Genomic DNA, 23,989 nt, shown 5'->3' with positions numbered 1-23,989 from the left:
GAAAGAACGAGATCGCGGGTACAAGCGGCAGAAATGAGCTTCCTCCGAAGGGTGGCTGGCCTCTCCCTTAGAGATAGGGTGAGAAGTTCGGCCATCCGGGAGGGGCTCAGAGTAGAGCCGCTGCTGCTCCACATCGAAAGGAGCCAGCTGAGGTGGTTCGGGCATCTGACAAGGATGCCCCCTGGGCGCCTCCTGGGTGAGGTGTTCCAGGCATGTCCCATCGGGAGGAGGCCCCGGGGCAGACCCAGGACACGCTGGAGAGATTATATCTCTCGGCTGGCCTTGGAACGCCTTGGTATTCCCCCGGATAAGCTGGAGGAGGTGGCTGGGGAGAGGGAGGTCTGGGCCTCTTTGCTTAGGCTGCTGCCCCCGCGACCCGGCCTCGGATAAAGCGGATGAAGATGGATGGATGGATGGATGGATGTTCTATTTTTCTAGACTTCCTTATGGGTATTTATTTTGTGACCTGTCCAGGGTTTACTCCGCCCCTGGGAGTAGACTGCAGCCCCTCAGTGACTGTGATTGGATAAGTGGAAGAACAGGGATTCTAGAAAGGATCAGCTAATCACTGCATTTTATACTGACAGCAGTGGTGATGTTAAAGAGGTTAAACTGTTGACATTTATAAAGCAGCTGCTGTGCTACCAATTTTACCAGTAGATGGCAGCAAAATGTAAATGTGGCTCATATTCAGCTCATGTTCAGGACATGTTGGCTGTGTCCCAATTCAGGGGCTGTGTCCCAATTCAGGGTCTGCACGCTTGAAGTACGCATTTTAAGTGCGATTATGTCACCGCCACGCGACGACGGCTGTCCCAATTCAAAGTGTACTTCAAATGCATACTCCAAATGCGCCGTCGATTTCCCCAAATATCAAGCGTGGTCCGGTGCATGCTTCATGTTCCCATATATCCACAATGGATATTTTTGCCGCAAAATACGGCAGAAGAGAGTGAACTGTTAAAAGTAAGTACTGAATATGATGTCACTTATTTATGTGCGAATGTTTAATAACAAAGAACATTAAAACATTACTGTTGGCCACATGTCGGCAAAGATATGTGACACTAGTGATGTTTGTACTTTCTGCGTTAACTTGGTTTTAAAGCCTCCACTGATATATATATATATATACATACATATAACACCCAGCACGCCCCTGCGTGCGGTTTATCCTTCGGGTCCTCTACCAGAGGCCTGGGAGCTTGAGGGTCCTGCGCAGTATCTTAGCTGTTCCCAGGACTGCGCTCTTCTGGACAGAGATCTCCAATGTTATTCCCGGGATCTGCTGGAGCCACTCGCCTAGCTTGGGAGTCACCGCACCTAGTGCTCCGATTACCACGGGGACCACCGTTACCTTCACCCTCCACATCCTCTCGAGCTCTTCTCTGAGCCCTTGGTATTTCTCCAGCTTCTCGTGTTCCTTCTTTCTGATGTTGCTGTCATTGGGAACCGCTACATCGATCACTACGGCTGTCTTCTTCTGTTTGTCTACCACCACTATGTCCGGTTGGTTAGCCACCACCATTTTGGGCTCAACTCTGGGCTCAACTTTCCTGGCTGTGTGTGATTCTCAACTTACAAGTATGAATTTTGACTGAATTTTTCTTCGTTTCAGCTGATTGGTCAATGTAATGTCAATCACAAATTTAACCTTTGGTAGCACCTCAAAATCCCATCCTTTCGTGAACCTCGGGACCAAAAATGGTCCCGCCCCAAAAGTGCTCTAAAAATGTTATATATCAATATTTTTTTCTACTTTAAATTAGTCAATCTTTTAAAACTACTTCTGCTTAAAATATCCATGTCAAGTTTTAATTATATTTTCATTGTTTTAACCCTTTAAATCCCAGTTTTATTACATGAGCGCCCTGTTTTTTTAGCCCCAAAAAACAAAAAAACTAAATATTTTCCAAAAAAAACATTTGAAGTAATATTTGATTGTTATTATAATTAGGCCTTTAGATGGACTAAAGATTGGCACCAACAGTCATTTCGATCGCCTTTTATTTTTTTTCCAGGAGCGCATTTCATAAAATGCACACTATCGACCACGCCCAAAAAGTGCAATAAAAATATTAAATATTAATTTTTTTTTTCACTTTAAATTGGTCAGTCTTTTAAAACTACTTCTCCCTGAAATATTCATATAAAGTTTTAATTATATTTTCGTTGTTTTAACCCTTTAAATTACAAAAAAACTAAAAAAAAAACTAAAAAACTAAATATTTTCCCAAAAAAACATTTGAAGTAATATTTGATTGTTATTATAATTAGGCCTTTAGATGGACTAAAGATTGGCACCAAGAGTCATTTCGATCGCCTTTTATTTTTTTTTTCAGGACCAGAAAATGGTCTCCAGGCGGCAAATGCTCCTCCTCTAGGCCGAAATAAGTGCATGTTGCCGGGGTAAGTCGCGACGATCACCGGGGCACGATCACCGGGGACTGCTTTTTCCAGCCCACACGTCCGATACCACGTGACAACAAATACGTCATTTCCTGTTGACTAAAAAAAAAAATGCACCCTCTCATGGTCCTAGGGACCAAAAAATGGTCCGCCCGATCAGTGGGCGAAGCCGCTGCTGCACGCCGGAAATGAGGCTTCATTTCCGGCAGGTCTGTCCAAGCAGCCCGCTGTTTTCCAGCAGAGGTCAAATGTGAAGCAAGGGCGCCACCCGGTGGACAAATAAAAAAATTACAACTCTAAGGCCTGTAGTCCAAAACGAAACCTAAGCTGGAAACCTGACGATCCCTTTGACCGTAATTTTTCTGGCGTGAAAAATAGCGTTTATAATGGGTTTCAATGGGGCACAAATCGGCCACGAGGTTCGATAGTGGATGTATGCCTTTTATTCAGCCATTTAAGCTCATTTAAAAAACTCAGACTGAAATTTTAAAATAAAATGGGAAAAAAATACATGTTTGAAAATTTGGCTATACTCCATTAAACACAGTGGAAATGGCGTGGAATTAAAAAACGGAAAGGCCACGAAATGGTCCCAGGTCCTACCAAGGGCAATCCAATTAGAGAATAGATGGATTTGGCTATCAGAGTGGCGCTTTACTGAGCTACAGGTCCTGAAAGGGTAATACAGGTTAAAAAAAGAAAAAGAAAATAACATACTGCGTTCACATTTGAGATTTTCTACCTAACAATTTACTCTATTTCTCTTTAACATAATCTGCATAACGTAATCAGTTATCCATTACGTTAGCAAGCTAACTTCACTTAATGACATTTATTAAGTGTCCAATAATGACTAAGGTGATAATTACACATCTATAATATGTATCACTGTACTGAGTGTGAAATATTATTAAATATTATAAAATACATTTGGCACAATTCAAATATTAGAAAATAAATGAACATTTACCTGATGTGCACAAAGAGGAGATCTCTTTGCTGGAGTGATGTCAACTAATACAGGATTGTCTCCTGGTCAGCTATACATTTAAGATTTTTAAATATCATCACTGATCAATGATAAATCTAAGACTTTTCAATAGTGGGCAGATGGGATGTACCACTTTGAGAGCAGTGTGATAGAAAAGTCAAACTGATTATTTTTTTAATAGTTTTAATTTCCCTGTCAGATATAAATCCATGACTTTTAAACATCATTGTTGTCACATGTGACTATAAATAGATCATCGATTAATAATAAAAAAGACAGCTTTGAATCAATGTTTTTTCAATGTCATTACTAAAACACGTTCAGGTTTCATCAGTATTTTAACATCAATTTATCATTAATTCAGCTCTGAGATTGACCATAAAGATGATTCGGATAAAAAAAAAAGAAACCTTAATTCAAGGTCATCTTGCTGAGTAGGATTAAACCAAACTAACAGGTGGAGGGAATTCGTCGCTGTTAGGCTTTCATGTAAATCACGTGACTCCTCCATACATTTTGGTTTTTTCCCTCACTGGGAGTGAAGCTATCACGCTGACTAAACTTTCTCAGGTAGACAGACACGTTTTAAACTAGTGATGGGCAGATGAAGCTTCATGAAGCACTGAAGCTTTTCATCCAATTGGTTCACCCCAACGCGAAGCTTCATGAAGCTTCATTTGCTCTAGCAGGACACCTACTGGACGTAAAAATAATAGCTGGCATGAATTTGAAGAGTGTGGCATTTTGCACACAGCCTGTAAATGTCAACAACAAAAGGAGTGTGTAAAACATGTATATTGTAGTGATGGCATTATACTGTGTATATTTATACTGGCAGTATGGAAAATGATTATTTGGAAATGCTTGAAATGGAAATGATCATTTACTGTGAGGTGAGGTGTGGTTGGGGTGTGGACAGTGGTTGTGCTTTTGTAACGTTGAGGTATGGACAGCTACACACTGAGGCTTTGAGCCTCAGTCCTGCCTGTTCACATTTTATTCTGTAAAAACTAAATTTTCACTGCTTTTATGACATTTTAGTGGGGAGAACATAGCTAGGATTTAATGATTTAACAAATCTTTTGAATCCTTTGTCCTCCACAATGCTAAATGGCTGGGAGTCCTCAATCACCATGCTGACCAGGTCTTCATCTATTTGAGATTGTTCTCCTGAGGAAAGACAATAAAGATAAAGCACAAATATAAATATCACACACGTAACTTATAACAGTTGTATAATATTGTTATATCATTTAGTAACATTACTGCATCCTATATTATCATGGCATTTGATGGCTCACCTGGTCTTGCTCCACGATCGGTGTCCCCCTTATTCTCATGCAAAGCTCTGTAGTGCCTAAGCATGGATGAGGTGTTGTTGTTATATCCCAGCTCCCTGGCACATAGCAAACACTTCACCTTGTACAAAAGTCAAGACAGCTCAACATAAATTGTATTGCACCATCAGTATCATGAAAATACATCTTCTGTAGAAATTTACATACCTTGTTGGGAGGAATAAGATCAAAATGTTCCCACACAGGGGAGGACATCCTCCTCTTCTTAGCTGGCTCCATTCTCTCCTGACTTTCTCTCCTCACTCTCATAAACCTCCATACGGTCTCCAAACTCTCACTAACCGCAACTCTCCATCAAACACCCACATTTTTGAATGAAGTCTGAGGGGTTTATATCGCTGTCATATCTCGCGGCAAAGTTCGAACCACTTCATGAACCAGTCACGTGGTACAGCCGGGCAGCGAGGCTTCCGACGTCATCATTTTCAGCTCCTCCCATAAATGAAGCAAGCCTCGATACGCGCTTCGCGGAAACGCCCCCTCCATTACTCGACACACGCTCCGAAGCCTCGATACAGAACGTCCCATCACTATTTTAAACTACATCTACTGTCCTGTATCAACAAACGGAGTTTGAGCAGGAAACTAAGAAACTGAGGCAGAAAAGAAATAAATGGAGTTAAAATCACTGATATCGCTGCTTCTCTTCTTCTGTTTGCTGGGACGTCTGGGCTGTACAGGTAAGCGTGTGAATAAATCTGTTACAGGTAACAGGTAGAGATCGTTGGAGTTTCATAAGTTTTTAGAAGAACTATACTAGATCACTGTGTATGACCCTTTGTTTCCTCGTGAGAGCAAAGCGTTTCGCTCTGGTTCGTTTTACGGTCGTTACTTTCAGAGACAATGTAGAGGAAATGTAGGTGAACAGGTAAATTGACAAGAGAGGTAAATGGATTTAAATAATAGACTACACATCAAAAACTTAAGGCCCTATTCAGTTTACATTCAGTTTCAACTTCAGCGGTGACGCTAGGGACAAACCTCGACTCACCTGTGCGAGGAGCAGGTGGGGAGCTGCTGTGCCCGATAACAGTAAACGTTAAACTTTAACAAACTTGTAAACAGCAACAGAGTAGATTAGATTAATAGTAAATATATTTTCTTTTTCCGGTTTAAACACGGTGTGAAAGTAAAAGAGCGTAAGCCAGTAAAGTCAGTAAACACGCTGAGGGGAGGATATTTCCGTATGTGTAATGGCGCAGTCGATGTGATTGGAAAAAAAAGGTGAAGGGTAATGTTTAATTAGACCGGAATGTGGGTCTCATTGATATGAAGACTTTAATTAATGATGTGATCGTCTGAGAGGGAAATATATTCCCTCTAAATATTAGATTACTTCAATGCCTTGTTTACTCTTCAGTTTAGTTTCATTTTAGCATTGACATCACATTCATAATGGCGGTGACCCTCAGCTTACCTGTGTGAGGAGCTGCTGTTACTGATAAAAGTAAACGTTACATTTAACAAACATCTGTGTTTAGTCATAGAATAGATTTTATTTTATCTGTCAATATACAGTGTTAGACTAATGCTGTAAATCTACTCAACATTTGGCAATAAATCCCCTTTCTTATTTTTCTTGTTCTTCTTCATTAAATGTGTTATCAGGTTATCTGCAACTTTTCAAATCTCTAACACAAAAATGTGTCATTCACCTACTGTAATAATATGAATGTTATATTGCTCTCAATGTATTTAACAGGTTGATTTAACATGTTGATGTACAGGGAGTGCAGAATTATTAGGCAAATGACTATTTTGTCCACATCATCCTCTTCATGCATGTTGTCTTACTCCAAGCTGTATAGACTCGAAAGCCTACTACCAATTAAGCATATTAGGTGATGTGCATCTCTGTAATGAGAAGGGGTGTGGTCTAATGACATCAACACCCTATATCAGGTGTGCATAATTATTAGGCAACGTCCTTTCTTTTGGCAAAATGGGTCAAAAGAAGGACTTGACAGGCTCAGAAAAGTCAAAAATAGTGAGATATCTTGCAGAGGGATGCAGCAGTCTCAAAATTGCGAAGCTTCTGAAGCGTGATCATCGAACAATCAAGCGTTTCATTCAAAATAGTCAACAGCTCCAGTCCGACTCAGACGCCAGCAAGGTGGAGGTGGAGTACTGGTTTGGGCTGGTATCATCAAAGATGAGCTTGTGGGGCCTTTTTGGGTTGAGGATGGAGTCAAGCTCAACTCCCAGTCCTACTGCCAGTTTCTGGAAGACACCTTCTTCAAGCAGTGGTACAGGAAGAAGTCTGCATCCTTCAAGAAAAACATGATTTTCATGCAGGACAATGCTCCATCACACGCGTCCAAGTACTCCACAGCGTGGCTGGCAAGAAAGGCTATAAAAGAAGAAAAACTAATGACATGGCCACCTTGTTCACCTGATCTGAACCCCATTGAGAACCTGTGGTCCATCATCAAATGTGAGATTTACAAGGAGGGAAAACAGTACACCTCTCTGAACAGTGTCTGGGAGGCTGTGGTTGCTGCTGCACGCAATGTTGATGGTGAACAGATCAAAACACTGACAGAATCCATGGATGGCAGGCTTTTGAGTGTCCTTGCAAAGAAAGGTGGCTATATTGGTCGCTGATTTGTTTTTGTTTTGTTTTTGAATGTCAGAAATGTATATTTGTGAATGTGGAGATGTTATATTGGTTTCACTGGTAAAAATAAATAATTGAAATGGGTATATATTTGTTTTTTGTTAAGTTGCCTAATAATTATGCACAGTAATAGTCACCTGCACACACAGATATCCCCCTAAAATAGCTAAAACTAAAAACAAACTAAAAACTACTTCCAAAAACATTCAGCTTTGATATTAATGAGTTTTTTGGGTTCATTGAGAACATGGTTGTTGTTCAATAATAACATTATTCCTCAAAAATACAACTTGCCTAATAATTCTGCACTCCCTGTACATAAATTAATAAACATGTGTTTTAGGGAGGCGACACTCTGTGTTAAGAGTCACAAATATACATTTGAAAAAGGGGGCTTACATTTTTGACTTTTCACTGTGTTTTAAATGCACTTTTTACAATGGCTTTTCTTTTGGCAAGTAAAAATTTAACATCCATTTTGTATTCGATTTCTATTTCTTAATTTTGTTTTTTTAAACCTAACTAGTCATGGGAATAAAAACAGTGAGCAGCAGGAGAAGAAAAGAAGCCAGTGGATGTAGCTTTAATCTGATCTGGAATTAGTCCAAAGAAAATAAAGCACTGGTATGTGGAACGTAGATGTGCGAACGCACCCACTATATGTACAAAAAGAATTAAAACAGAAACCTGAAAACACTGAGTAACAGGTTTTTCCTGAAAGTCTGCAACATTGTCTCAGTTAGAACAGCTCTGAATAAACAAATGTAGTAAAATCTTTCTTCTATGTAAAGCACAGGACCTTTTTAAGAAAAAAAATCTGATTGGCTGTTTTGGTCTCCAATAAGCTCGAAATGACAAAATGCAATATCCCAGAATGCATTTCATCCAAAACTCAAATGAGGCAGTGGCAGAGGAACACAGAGTGGCCCAGTTTGAAATATTGTTCTTTCTAGGTCACAAGATAAAGTTTTAAGATATTTTTTAGGCGAGCATGGTGCTGTGTGAACTTCAAACATGTGCTTGATTTATCAATACATCACATATTTGCAAAAGTCAGAGATGCCTGTTACGCACCAGCTGATCGGCCGGTCAAGGCGGGGCTCCCGGCACATCGTTTTTAAGCCCACCATGGTCTTTCGCTACTTGGGTTAAACATAACATATAAGTAACTTAGATCAGCGGTCCCCAACCTTTTTTGCGCCATTTCTTTTTTCTGTTGACTCCTTCTATTTGCTCCATCACTATAAGCAAACTCACTCATGGGCAAATAAATATATAATCTGCCCTTGTAAAAACTATATTCGTCAATGATATTAATATGAGATTTTGTTTAAAAAAATTAAGCCTTATTGCTCAGCCTGTCTGAAAAACCTTCTGTCAGGGTGGAGAGAAGGGAGAGAGAATCTGGAAGATTCAAGATTCTTTATTTGTTACATCCATAGTTAAACAAGTACAACACACAGTGAAATGCGACCTGATACGCTCCTCAACCACCCTCACCACCTGAGTTCTGCCAGTGAGGAATTCCAACACCCATGCACACAGACTCCTGTTGAGTCCTAGATCCCTCAGCTCTGTGAGCAGTCTACTGGGCATTATTGTGTTAAACACTGGACTGTAATCAACAAAGAGGAATCTCACATAGTTACCCTGTTTGCACCCTTGTGCACGTGGCTAAGGGTAGTGTGTAGGGCATGGGCGATGGCATCCTTTGTGGATCTGCAAACTGGAGCGGATCAGTGGTGTTTGGGATTGAGGAGGACATGATGTTCTTCAACCGCCTCTTGAACACCTTCACAGAGGTCAGTGCAACTGGCCGGTAGTCATTCAGGCATGAGGGCTTTGTGTACTTGGGTGCAGGGATGATTGTGGATTTCTTGAAGGATGTGGACCACAGACTTAGCCAGGGACTTGTTGAAAATCGAAGTGAAAACACATGCTAGCTAGTCAGCACAGCAATGCAGCAGATGGCCGGTGATGCCATCTGTTCCTGCCACTTTCCTTGTGCTCGCTCTCCTCAGTACTGCTCAGATATCTGTAGGCTCTGTGAGTACAAGAAAACAATTATTAGAATATGATGTGTTCAATTTGCTTAGATGAGAGGGTCCAGCAGTAGATCAGAGAAATAGGGAAGGATCTGTCTGTGTGTTTTAATTTGGCTTAGCTGTAGGCTTGAGAGTTATGGAGCGCCAGGACTGCCATAATGAATTAATTAAATACACCATTAAATAATTAATTAAATGTGTCAATAATTAATTAAAATTGGAATTAATTAATTAAATAAATAGTTATGACACATGTAAGTAATTAATTATTGACACATTTATTAATTATTTATGTATTTCACATTTTAATTAATTATTGACACATTTAATTAATTAATTATTGACACATTTAATTAATTATTTATGTATTTCACATTTTAATTAATTATTGACACATTTCATTAATTATTGACACATTTAATTAATTATTTAATGATATATTTATTTATTTCATTTTGGCAGTCCTGACGCCTGGCTCTCATCATGAAATAATTTTATCTGTCAGCCTCACCCATCAAACTCAGGGGGCGGGGTTAACGCTGATCGAGTCAAAACCATTGCTTTGGCCTGGTGGCCATTGTTTCTAGCACACAACAACCGGCGTGTGGAAGCTAACAGAACTGAGCTTTGAAAAACCCTGTTTGTGTGTTACCAAATACCGTTTTAATATTTTTTTAGCCAAGAATGTAGTGGTTTAATCTTCATGTGTCTGGTCGGTTTGTCAAGATACAGCCTCTTTGCAAAAGTGTTTCGATGATTTCGTAGATGTCTGCCCAGTCTCACGGCAAAGCGTGGGATAGACCCGCTCGCCTCGCAAGCAATCCCACCGACAAAGCGCAGGCCCCGGTACACAGCTGTAGTAACCCCCGCTGACTTCTTTTACTGAGGTTATATTTATCGATGTTTTATTTCCTGATGTTCTTATGTGTCCTACGTGTTTCAGTCGCCAATTCTGAATTATAACTAACATTAAAAACATGTTTAAGGAGGAGAGAGAGCAAATAAATCTGTTTAACATCTGATCTTTGGGTTTTTGTTCAGTAATCAGCGTGACCTGTGTATAAACACATAAAAGAGATAACGTTGGTGTTTCCGTCATGTAGTAACTGCTGGCTTTAACTGTACAAAGGTTGTTCGACACTATGAAACACATACAGACTTCACTAATATTTTTATTGTGAATATTAATCATGCTGACCTCGCTCTGTACACCACGCAGCGAGGTCAGCATATCCACGATATCCTCAGCTCCATGAGTTAACACAAAGTTTCCCAGCTGACTATCTAACTTACAACTATTCCAGAGACGTGAAAATATACAGCATAAAGAAAAGTGTAAGAGACTCAGCAGCAGATTAGAATAACAGTTATACATTTAATAAATCACCAAATGAATTCAAGAAACGAGCAAACTTGTTCCGACAATTTGAGTTTGTATTCCCTCAGCTGCAGACTCGCTGCTGTTTAAATGTTTGAAAAGGAAGATTAGATATAAAAAACATCAAACATAGACTCAGTCAGGGAGGTCCTATTAACATGTTTAGTTTTAAAGGACACCTTCCTGCCTTTAGTCTCATTCATGAGCAGTATTAGTTTTCTTCTAACATCCAGAAGTCTGCACGATGTGTTTCATAGTTTGTAACAAGCCTTTGACAGGTAAACATAACATGACCGAAAAAGCGAAAAAAAAAAAAAAAGAGAGAGTGTTGACATAAGAAGAGAGAGTGTTGACATAAGAAGAGAAAATGCTCTCAATTATGGAGACAGGCAAATGGTTCATTTATGTTTGATGTGTGTTTATTCCTCCCTAAATATCGTCGGTGAAGTTCGCCATGCATGTCAGATTTTCCTGCGCATTTTTATACCTCTGCCAACAGAGAGAGAAAAAAATCACATTCTAACAGACAGCTGGTGCTTAGAATACAGTTGAATAACTATTAAAAAACAGATGATATTTAGATGATAGTTCAGTCTAACACATGTGCCAGTGAACCATTAAACGTCTGCAACTATGCAGTTATGAAACGTAACTTTAACCTCAGCCAAACCGATTTGCTCAGTTGTAAATAAAACAGCGAAGTAAACGTGACCCGACAGACAGAACCTGAGTGAATGAAGTCCAGCGTTTAACCACTGAGAGCTAAAACTCAGCTGAGGTTTCAAAGCTGTGTGCCGGTGATTGGACATCAGCCGCTGATGAAGTGCTCTGTAAGGAAACAAGCTCCAGCAGCTCTGCGCTCGGGGAAAACACTATATTTACTTATCTTGTGCAGAAAAATGCGCTGACATTGCGTTATATCGAGCACCGGCTGCCCAGTTAAACTGTGACTATCACCAGGTAACTAGGCGTGTTTCTTGAATTAGCAGCAGGTGTTAAACAGCTGACAGATGAGGAGGAGGATGCATGCAGGTAAACTGAGGGTCTGCTGAGCTGATCGCTGGTTTCGTGAGAAAAATGTCAGCTCGTTCTTTATGTTACAGAAGCACAGAGACACAAGACCAGGCGGAAAGAGACGATCGTTCGGTGAAAATGAGAATCTGCGAATGCAACATGTGGAACACGGAGAGTGGAATATGTAAACAAACCGGTTAACGTAACCCCCTGGGTGCACTCTGCATGCTAATTGTTAGCAGAGCTAGTGAAATCTCTGAAAACATCTGAGCACTTTTGCAAACATGTTCTATGTTGACAACCTGACCAGACACACGTCGCGACATTCGCGGCTAAAACACTGTTAAAAGTGTAGCTGGTGACAGAAAAACGGAGTATTTTAAAACTACACCACCACCATTGCTGCTTGTGATTTGATCTGCATTCTGGGATACCTGGCTGCCCCAAGTCTACACAAGCAATCGATTATCTAGGATCGACCTGTTTTGACTTACTTTGCACGGCAACCAATCAAATGTTAGAGAAGCTGCATGGGCAGCGTTAACCCTGCCCCCTGAGTTTGATGGGTGAGGCTGACAGATAAAATTATTTCATGATGAGAGCCAGGCGTCAGGACTGCCAAAATGAAATAAATAAATATATCATTAAATAATTAATTAAATGTGTCAATAATTAATTAAATGTGTCAATAATTAATTAAAATGTGAAATACATAAATAAATCATTAAATGTGTCAATAATTAATTAATTACATGTGTCATAACTATTTATTTAATTAATTAATTCCAATTTTAATTAATTATTGCCACATTTAATTAATTATTTAATGGTGTATTTAATTAATTCATTATGGCAGTCCTGGCGTTCCATAGAGAGTGTGTGTAATTGTGTAGAGGGAAAGGAATGTATTGACACTGTCATAAAAGGAGACAGGAAGCTACAGTTGGGGGATGTTGATGCTTGTACCTTTAATAAAAGCTCATACTTGTCATAACATAGAAGTAGGTTTGCAGGAGATGCTCCATATGCGTATCTGTAAATGTAAGACAATAAGAGGCCAATGGCCCAGTGGATGCAGAGTGGGGGTCTCAGTGCTTGTAATCTGTTAACTCTGTTTTGTATGTTGTGTAGAGAAATTTGGTGTAGCTTGGATGAGGGGATATTACTTTTATGACCAGCAGGAAGTAGGGTCACAGAGACACACACACATACAGTGCTTTAACTGTTACACAAGGATGTGGGGACTTAGCCAGGGACTTGTTGAAAACACATGCTAGCTAGTCAGCACATATTGTTTCAGCGATTGGCCAAAGCCTCATTAACTCGCTAAATGCGAGTTCACTAAAGCAACAGTCACGTACCTGGGAAAGCAGGCGGGTTTCGGGGAAGTTTGCCTGGTGGAGGCGGGTGTTTAACAGAGATGAACTTAAACATTTGCGTTACGTTAAACGTTGCCTTATGGAACGCCTGGGATAGCTTTCTCCGAGGTGAAATGCTTGTTTGGAAGCAGATAGCGAGGCTCCACCAGACTGCAGAACAGGTCTCTTATTTACAGACATGTCATTTTTCTGAGATATAAATCAGGATATAAATTTAAGTTTCAGGTCTTTTAAACAGAAAGAAGTTCATGATTTAATGTACAGGATGTGAATAAACCACCAGTAAACATTTTTTATGCAGAAACCTTTTTTCCAACCTTTATCTTATCTGATCTGTGATAAATTCAGTGTAAAGTGAACATGCCATTTAAATCATTTCATTTAAATTAAATTAAATACTTTTAGTATTTAGTATTAAGGAGTTTTAGTTCCAGTTTTTTTCTGAATTTTTATGGCAAAAAGATTAAACAGTCTGGATATTAATAGATTATCAGGAAAGCATGTCCGCTCATTATCTGGTTAAAATGAGATATTTCTAAAGTAATGAAATATTACATTAATAATTTTTATGTAACAAATAGAATATAAAATATTTTAATGTAAATGCATTTTTAATAATAATGTTCCTGTTTTTCTATATTTCTTTTTCAGACCAAAAAGAGTTAACAGTCAATCAAGAAGCCGATGCCACTCTGGAATGTTCTGGTTCCACAAATGCTACTGTAATAATGATAAGGTGGGAAAAACCTAATCTGACATCAGCATGTGTCATCTGCTTCATAGATGATCAACTTCAGAAAGACAACCAGCATGAATTATTCAAAAATCGAGTGGATATGACAGATCCAAAATGGAAGGAGACTGGAAACTTTTCTGTGAGTCTCAAAAATGTCACCACGAATGACAGTGGAACATATATATGTGAGGCTGGATACAATGGACAGAAACCAGTGCTTCTCAGCAGAGTCACCCTGAAGGTGGAAGTCCAAGGTGAATTTAATTTCAGCTGCTTCTTGGTTATTGATGTGTCAGTATAACACAGGTATTATATTATATCCCAAAAGCTGATTCTGTTCATCTGGATGTAGTGTTTTCAGTGGGAAAAACATTTCATAACTCATTAAAGTGAATTCTTCAGTCTCAACTGACTGCAGGTTTCCCCAATATTATTAACAGTACATTGCATAATGACTGAAACTAGCACAACTGAATGAACAATAGGTTGTAAGGTTAGTTCCTTGATCGTTAATATGCAAACTGTCATGACCATCGATGAACAACCACTGACCAAACTCATTGATCAAGGTTGTTGAGCAAAGACCACTGAACAAAGAGCATGAGTACCATTCACAGAGAGTTAGGGAATGGCTGCAATCAGAGCATGGTGAAAGATGTACCCTTAGGCCCCCTCCTTGATTCAGAGATGATCCCTTTTCACGCAAATGGCCTCCGTGTCTCCCTGCTCTTACCAGATATTATATTATAGTGTATTTTGTTTTCTTAACCCTGTGTTTGCTGAAATTATTAATTTAATTGCAGTAAAAATGTTGAATCAGTTTAGAGAAACACAAACATGGAAAATATTCCAAGATGCTTTTCTGTTTATGGGACACAAAAGACTTTAGTGTAGATCTGCTGTCATTTAAGCTGAAGTAGTTTTAAATAATGCGCCATAGAGATGAAAAAAATTTACTTTCTTAATCAGTGTGTGTGTGTGTGTTTGTGTGTGTGTGTGATCAGAGGTGAAGCTGCTTCCTGGTTGTTGATGTTTGTTTCTAAAGATGTTGTTGATGAGACTTTGTAGAAAGCAGCTGGTCTGAGTGATGTGATCAGAGTGCAGTAGATAATGTCTGACAGCAGTTTGATTCTGTTCTGTTCTTCACTCATCACCTACCTGACAGCTGACACCTCACACCTGTTTCTCACCTGCAGGTCAGACAAGAGGACAAGGTGGAGATGGAGGGAAGAAGGATGAAGGAGAGAAGAGTGGTTCTGTTGGACTGATAGTTGGTCTGTCAGTTCCTGCTGTGCTTGTTGTTGTTGGTGTTGGTGCTGTTTTTATCTACAGAACATATAGACGTAGACAAAATCCAGATTACCGGGCCCCTGTGGATCAGGGGCTTTGAAATCCATCAGTGGCTTCCAAACTGAACCGTGAGTCCTGCTGCTTGTTTCAGATTCATGAAAAGCCAGTTCAACATTCAGAGTGACTGATGTTGGTCCAACAGTGGACTCAGATAGTAATGTCAGTTTTTGTTTTTGTTGCAGTTGTTGGTGTTTTGATCAACATAAGATATAAAGAACAATGTTAGGACTCACATGGCACTGAACCACAGAGACAAATGTTCTGTGGCTGAATTGTGAATCTCCTGCTGATGAAGATGGAGACAAAAATGATATGAAAACAGACAGCTGTCACCAACACTCCACAAGGATCCCTGATGTCACTTTGACACTTGAGAAGGAACTGCTTCATCAACCTCAGTCTCAGCAAAGAACAGAACTGCATCCAGAAAATGACATCAGAGTGCAGCAGATAATGTCTGACAGCAGTTTGAAGAGGAAATGGATTCTGTTCTGTTCTTCACTCATCACCTACCTGACAGCTGACACCTCACACCTGTTTCTCACCTGCAGGTCAGTCAGGAGGACAAAGTGGAGGGAAGGAGGATGAGAAGAATGACGGAGGTCAGAATTGTGGACTTATAATTGGTCTGTCAGTTTCTGCCATGCTTCTTGTTGTTTTTGTTGCTGGTTTTGTGTTCGACAGAAATCGTAGAGGGCGACTTCTTCCAAATAATCCAATGATTTGTGTTCAGTGGGTTCATAACTGAACTGTGAGTCCTGCTGCTGTTCCAGGTTATTATCAGTAAGTTCAGCATTCAGACTGACAGAGGAGAGACACAGGAAACAAGACAAAATGAAACTTTGCATTGTTTTGCATAATTATTTGATCTCTGATGTTCCTGCTCACCATACCAACAAACTGCCTAATTTTAACAATAATTGTCAGTTTAAATCATTATCTGTTGTTTATAAAATATTTTATTAGATTTTATAAAAAAATTTAATAATGTATTTGAATTGTTACAGATTATGTCGTGATTTTCTTAAAAGTTTGTAACACATAAACATGTATCACTCAGCTACTGTACAGGTGAGAATGATATATTCTCTTATTACACACACACACACGTGCTAGATAGGTTAGGCTACACTCTATGGTAGGAGAGCCAATTATCCAGCCTGAGAACCATCGGATGGGTTTGAAAAATGGGCTTAAACTTTTTTTCCAAGTTTTTACCATGGCTTTTTTTTTTTATATATATATAGGCTTAAAATGTTTTAATATTAGATTTTTAAAAAGTATTTCTTGGCTCAACCTCTGACCGGTTGAGCCAGTCGATGCAGATTTAATCTGATCTGGAATCAGTCCAAAGAAAATAAAACACTGATGTGGGCGTGTGAATGAACCCACTGCATGTACAAACAGATGTAACACTGTGACTGAGTTAAAGTGAAACTGTCTGAGCCTGTCCCTGTGAAACAGAGTTTGGAGCCTGCAGCCTTGTTTCAGTCAGAATAAAGTCTGAATAACCAAATGTTGTGATGACTTCCTTCTACACAGAGGGCGGGACTTTTTTAGAGCCCGGCAGCTTCAGCAGTGCTGAGAACAGTGGCTGTGTTTGTGGGAGGTGCTTAAATGAAAAGAGCCCAGGCAGCAGGTTTAACAGGTCTTTGCACCCAAACATGAAGTCTGATTCAATACAACCTCGACATACACCCACAGTATACCATCACTAAGCTACATTTTCAGTTCATTCCTCTGTAAATGTTTTAAAAGAAAACTAAAAACAGTAATTTCATTCAGACAAAAGGTGCTGATAAGGTGGGACAGGAATTTTCCAGACTGCTGTGTCATAATATTTGAAGTCCTGTTTGATTTTTCTTCTCTAGAAATATATTTCATCAGGAGGCACAAACCTGCAGCTTTGTGATTTCATTAATACAAGACAAACATTTAATATTTCTCAGGTATATTTGAGTCTAACTGGTCCTTGTGCTTCAAATTTCACTTTCATTTAGATTTAAAACATCTACAAAAGTCTTGGGCCAAAAGTCATGTTTGTAAAAACAGAGAGTAGAAAACATGACGTGACCAACAGCTGAGACAGTGGAAAAACTCACTTCCTTCTAGCTGTCCTTCCTCTTACCTGCTCACCTGTGACTTCTGTAAACGGGCTGTCCACTTTGATGTCTGTGCCGCCTGGTGGCCAGTACAGGTACTACATCAACCCCAGCCCCTCACCAGACCTCAACCTAAGAGCAAATACACACTTCAAAACTGGCTTAACACGACTCAGCTTCTGATTATTATCCACTAAAGCTTTAAATATTTGTCATCTAATAGTAAATTTTATTTTAAATGAGTGTTTTATGATATTGATCTGTTAATTTTTTCTCTGTCTTAAATCCTTCTTGGGGACACATGACATAAAAGAATTAATGAATAAAAAAAAAAAATTTAACCTCAAAAGCTGCTTAGAAATCTTTGAGTTATCGCTCAGAAGAGGTCGAAGCTTCAGCAACATTTGTAGTAGAAAACAACTTTATTATTTTTCCAATGCTTTGTTTCACAGACTAACCAGATTTTTAGAGGCACACAATCACAAATTTAGCCTATTATCATCTTCATTTACACTTTTGTCTTCTCTTTTATCTTTAAAAACAAACACTTGACTTTAGAAAATAAAAATAAAACCCACTGAAACCATTATTTGACCTTACAAATCATAAAAATAATTTCACTTTCAGTTTGGCCAGATTTGTCAACCAAACATGGGTGATGAGATCTGCCCTCAAAATGTGTGTGGTTGTATCTTTTTTCTGAACTTTTGAATCCAATATATATGCAAAATATTAGAATAACTAAGCAAACTTGAGCTAAAAGGGAAGCTAAACTGCAATGAAAATAAAAGATCATTTTCCACAGGATGGCCAGGATGGAGCTGTGATCATGTTGGGGTGGCACACATGTCTCACAAACAATGCATTATTTAAGCAGCTTAAACTACACACCTGTACAATATGTGAATGTAGGTAGTGTAGCAAAGAAGCACTATACAAATGTAGCAGTGTTAATAGAAAACAGTACTGTGTATTACTAATGTGCCGAGAAGAGAAGTTTATTACTTGAGTCAAAGTGAAAAAGTACAGACTCTGTAATGTAGTCAAAGTAAGAAAGTAAAAAGGGCTCCTTCAAGGAAGATTCTACCATTTTGCACAAAGAGAACTGAACCTGTGCTATATTAATATAATAATATTACTACGACAGAATACAAATACTATTACAATTTGAACTATAATTTTTAAAAATGGGGCTAGTTTGTTATAGGAGACATGCAGTAAAAGAAAATAAGTATTTACTGTTGCTTACAGAGGGCAGAGGGTGACTTCACCTCCAAACCTAAACAGTAAAATTAGAACAGTCAAGGTTTAAATTGGGATTCAGCAGATATTGAACCCTAAAATCTCTTTAGTGGTTCAGCAGGGAAACAAATCACAACTCATAATAATTTCTAATGTGAGCTTCACTATGTTTTTTTAATGTACATGATGTGATCACATGACCTGCTGCTGTTTGTTGATTTACACCATTAAATTCAACAAGATGTCAGCAGATGTTTCACAGCCATCCTGGTTGATCTCCATCCTACACTGACGATACACTGTTTATACTTTCTCTATGCATTTGGTTTGGTATGAAGTTGGAATTCGAGACAAAAGCCTCACTCAGATTTGTTGCATAAAAAGTCCAGATTGTGTTATTGGGACTTCATTACCCAGCAGCCCTTGCTCTTTCATGGGATTTTATCCTAACGGACTGTCTGGCTCCAAAGCAGAGCGCTGTTGTGAACTAAGTGGATCTCTATTTTGACACTTTAGTTAACTTGCTAATTAGTAATTACCACTAAAATTGGCTCATAATTTGATATTTGTTAATCTTGTTCAGGGTTTGTTTGCTTCCTTAAATGTCTGATGTGTTTTCGAACATTATATTGTGTGACTGTGTAAAATGGAGGAGTTGTGAAACCATGTTTTTGTTGCGCAGAAATTAATTAGATGTGTAGTACATGTGACTGCTGACCTGCCTGTGCAGGAATGATTTCATTGCTTGTGTTGGAGCGCCATCTTGTGGTGGTTTAGAGAATTGTTGAGAATTTATATTCTGGCCCCTTAAAACACAAATATGATGATGTAACTCCTTAAAGTTGTAACATTTTTTGTTTTTTCTTGGTTTCTTTCTTGGTTTAAAAATGTATGTTATGTTTTTAATGAATTTCATTAGGACATCTTAGCATTGTGAGATGTGCAGAAACACAGAGCGGAGAAAAACACTGCTCAAGTTCTGAAGATGTCTATATTTTAGCATTTTCATTCTGATTGTTATGAAGCTAATGTTTGAGTTCAATAGCAGAGATCTGGAATCACTCATCTGCCTGTTTGTTTGGGTTGCTTTTCCATTTTCTACATCACTACCATGTGGTAGCCGTCAATCTCAATACTGTCACCATTACTCTAGTACAATCATCTTCTTGCCTGCTTTCTTTGGGCTAACCAGCCTCCACTTTTCGTAGTTTAAATTTCTGCTCTCCATCATTCATACTGTAAGATTCTGATTTGTGCAACCCACCTCCTCCCCATCTCTGCCTCACTGAGATATCAGCCAGACCTCCATCCAAGCCTCAGTCTTCATCTTCAACACCACGGGCACCACCTCCTTAGACTCATGGGGCTCTTGACCTAAATCCTATCACCACTGGGATCCCTTTCTGCCATGATGAGTCATCAGAGTCTGATCTTCAAATACATTAGTTTCTCTATCTGAAAAAATAGTGTAAAATTCTTTCAAGTTTTCTCTTCATTAAACCAGTTGTCTTGATTAATGATGGATGATACATGTATTTCATTCTGTTATGATGAATGACATTTTAAAAAATACATATTTTGGGCCATTATCCAAACAGAGATGTATTTCGTGTTTGATCAGGGAACAACATATTTTTTTCCGGGATTTACAGCATCCATTCAGTGTAAGAGTAGCGGTAAAGTATAAACTAGACACAAATTTGATTGAATAGTAAATTCTGGTGTCATTGTACATTGTTTCGAATTATCACTAAACCTCAGGTTTAGAGTCAAACAGTGTGCTAATGCATCTTTTAATACTTTGTAGCTTCAACACTGTTCTACAAATTCTCTATACCAACCTGTAACCACCAATAAAGAACATTTTCTTTAAGTGGTTCTTTAATGAAATCAGTTTTATATTGCACATGTTATCTTTCATGTGCATGGCACAGCATTCAAGTTTAAAAAGGAGTCTTTATGTGGCCCTGCTAACAGTCTCCCTTCAAAATCTTTTAATCTGAAGCTCATTATTCCGACATGAGTGAGACACTGAGACAGCAAACAAAGAATGTCTTCCTGAAATGAGAAATAAATAAATCTGCAGTCAAAGGGTACGATAGTTGCTCAGAAAATGTGTTGTCTTTTCCAATATGATCTGAAAACAACTGCAGGTTTGGTTTAGAAGTAAACTAACTGCCTTGTACATTACTTATTGCACAGAGATACAGTGATGCATAAACAGCACATGATGTATATCCTCCTCACAGCAGGAATAAGGTTTTATCCATATGAAGCTGATGAGCTCTGCTTCAGAAGTGATATCTATAGTGACATCTTCATTGTCATTATCCAATCCCTGCACAGCCTGGTTGGGTGGGATCTTTACCACAGACATGCATGTAGTTTCCTATAAATGTTAGAAAATTATAACAGCTGCTAACACAGGAAAAGTTCAGATAAAAAGACGATCAGCATATTGATTGATTAGAGAATGATTCAGAGTGTTACCTTTGGCTCTGCGTCGATATAAAGACGCCATCAGGAGAGTGGAGATGAAGTATGGACAGAACACCACCAGGTGGAGGACCACTGAATACAAACTGGAGGGAGGAGGAGTCAGGGGACAGTACTGTGGATGAGGGGGGAGCTGAGGTGGTTGGTGGGGGTGTGGTTGTATGTTTGTCTGTAGAGAGAATCCCACCTGATCAGATGAATATGTGGATGAAATAAGAGGTGAAATCAGAGTGAAGCTCCTCACCTGTGACAGTGATCCAGCTGGACGGAGACTCTCCATGACCGCTGATGTCACACTTGTAGAGGCCTTCATCAGACCTGGAAACATGCTGGATGGTCATGTGACCTGTAGGCTCCTCCCTGATGAGGGAGCCATCTTTATAGAAAGCAGCTGGGAGGTTGGAGGGAGTGGTCTTTGTTTTACAGAGCAGAGTGACATCATCTCCCTCCATCACAGGGAGGACAGGACTCTGCAGGATCACTGATCCACCTCAACACAGAGACAAACTACAGCATTTCATCCATTTACACACAGCTTCATCAACACTAACTCCACACACTCAGCTTACCAGTGACTGTCAGGTTAACCATGTTACTGATGGGACCCTCTCTGGACTCACACCAGTAAACTCCACTGTCCCACATGAAGATATAGGTGATGTTACAGGAAGAACCAGCTGATTTCCCCACCCATCTCCACACTGAATCCTCTGTTGTGTCTTTGGGTTTCTCCTCAGAGTCCATCCAGCAGGTTCAGTGCTCTCAGATGCACAGTTATAATTAATGTTATTAAAAACACCAAAAAAGGTGGTTTTGGATTTAATGTCTCAGTTTTTAGAGACAAGCTTTATTGAACGTTTATACGTGGCAGACAGCATTAAAAATAAGATGCAGAAAATGTCTATTTAAGACTCTTTCAGATGTTTTGGATGATCACGATGAGGTCACTGACCTTGGTTTGTTGTGCAGCACAGCAGTAAGTTCAGACCTAAAGAGAAATGATATCAGTCAATCTGAGTTTTCAGCTGGTTCACATTACAGCAAAGCTCCTTCTGGTAGCACGTCTCCCCTTTAGGGGACTTTTAGCTTCTGCTGTGGGCTTTTTCTAGCTGTTCATTTGTCTGTTTTTGTTTTTGTTTTTAAAACTATATCCATAAATATCATGAATGTGTCACAGAGACACAGACAGCTGCTAATCAGTGTCAGTAACAGACAAATAAAATAGGTTCAGTTTCCCACTTCTGGGATAGCTGAGGTGAACAGTAGCAGACAGCTAGCAGGTACAGCCCCCTGTGTCAACATCTGCCTGTCAATTAAACAGGCCACACCTGTAATAATGTTTATAATTTTAAGCCTTAATTCCTCAAGATACAAATTAAAAATACACACTTTAAAATATGTTCTTTCCTGATTTCTCCGTTTTATGTACAAACAACACTGGTTCATCTGTGATTCATAAGTCAGTGTTAAATAGCTTAACACTTAAAACTGTGGCTCAAGACTTTTGCACAGTACTCTGTATAACTCAGCTGATATACTATAAATACAATTAATTACATTTCTAAGTGAAAGGTTGAACTTACAGAGCAGCTGGGTTCATTTTGACTGAGCTCAGACACAGCAGTTTTAATAACTTCCTTCCATGTTCAAGGCTACATATACTGCTTTGTGGTTTTCTTGTTGCCATTATGACAGCTGATCTAATTTAAAATAGCACAGAGAAGATCAGACTCCATGTGACCTTCCTTTATTATGCTTTAAAGGGTTGTACTTTTGTACTTTGAATATTGCTATAACATGATACGGATCAGTTTATGCCTTTTATTCACTGTAACGTTTAACCTGAGTGACGCCACAAAGTCTGAGAGGGGAGGACAAAAAGGGAGAAAAGGCAGAGAGCAGGATGGTTGAGAGTCTGTAAAGAAAAATGTGAGTTTTTAGTTCCATCTGTGGAATATTTGGGGGATTTGATTGATGCTGGTGGACTGCACACTGCTCCATCGATGGACCTCCACCCTAATTTGTCACGCAGCTAAGGTTTTTCTCGTGGACACTGGACTAATATTTCCTCCTGAGATCATCAGTGCTTTTTGCGATGTATCCTGTGACAGCCTCACTGTATTTCTCAGTGTCTGTTGTTATTGTAGGTGGCTGATGGTTTGAAGATGTCCCAGTTTGTAGTGCTGAAGCAGTCCTTCAGAGCATAGGTGCCCCCCTCTGGCCACACATGTATCTGCTTCTGTGTTAGTCTGGTGACTCTCCCTCTGGGTGTGTTTACAAGTCTCAGCACGACGGTTCTGTGATCAGAGACCCAGGTGGGGGAGGTGGGAGGCCTTATGTGCTCCTTTACAGGTTGTGTCCACCAAATCCAGTAGGTTATCTCCTCTTGTGGGAATTATATCAATAAAACCTTTAAATCTGTATTAGCATCTATGGAGTTGACAGTTTACACATCTGGTAAGATACTGTCAATACTGTCAGTTTAGGTCAACATAGCATCTGGATGCTGAACTCACCTGCCTGCAGTTTGCAGTCCAGACCTTTCAACATCTAGAGCAGGGCCGTGCAGAGAGGTTTAAAGGGGCAGGTGCTCAAAGTTAAAAAGGGGCACATTGAACCAGGCTGAATAACAACAACACACATTCATCAAGAATCTAATATGGGATTGCATCATACTATATCACTGTTGTGAGGTGGCGACAAGGCAACGCAAACGTAGCCTATGTTTTACCTGATGGGTACAATGTTGCTGTTAAGGGGTTGCTGCTGCTCCTGCTGCTGATAGTGCTGGAGGGCAGGGCTGTGTTGATCTGAGACTGTAGACATTAGGAGAGATGGTAGCTGATTAAACAAGTGTCATGAGATAATAACA

At 39.4% G+C, this 23,989-nt stretch overlaps 1 protein-coding gene and 1 long non-coding RNA gene across 2 annotated transcripts in view; one reads left to right on the top strand and one right to left on the bottom strand.

Moving 5' to 3' along the window:
* LOC146578878 (Fc receptor-like protein 5) overlaps positions 1 to 23,667 on the bottom strand; it is a 209,377-nt gene extending 185,710 nt beyond the window's left edge. The window contains exons 1-2 of the mRNA XM_085267856.1: positions 23,634 to 23,667; positions 22,070 to 22,105 (exon numbers count right to left, since the gene is read on the bottom strand). Of these exons, the coding sequence (XP_085123982.1) occupies positions 22,070 to 22,105; positions 23,634 to 23,667 (70 nt within the window). The remainder of the gene's footprint in view (positions 1 to 22,069; positions 22,106 to 23,633) is intronic.
* On the top strand, positions 5,260 to 16,787 carry LOC146578879 (uncharacterized). The gene is made up of 4 exons (XR_014891550.1): positions 5,260 to 5,438; positions 13,843 to 14,181; positions 15,124 to 15,345; positions 15,460 to 16,787. It is a non-coding gene; the product is annotated as an uncharacterized LOC146578879 (long non-coding RNA).
* Positions 23,668 to 23,989: the final 322 nt, after the last annotated feature.

The sequence above is a fragment of the Mchenga conophoros genome, linkage group LG3 (genome assembly GCF_057382185.1).
Source record: "Mchenga conophoros isolate Kocher_MC1m ecotype Shallow Benthic linkage group LG3, M_conophoros_male_GT1.1, whole genome shotgun sequence".
Taxonomy (NCBI): Eukaryota; Metazoa; Chordata; class Actinopteri; order Cichliformes; family Cichlidae; genus Mchenga; species Mchenga conophoros.
Note: the sequence above shows the minus strand (reverse complement) of the source record. Positions and strands in the feature narration are given on the sequence as shown.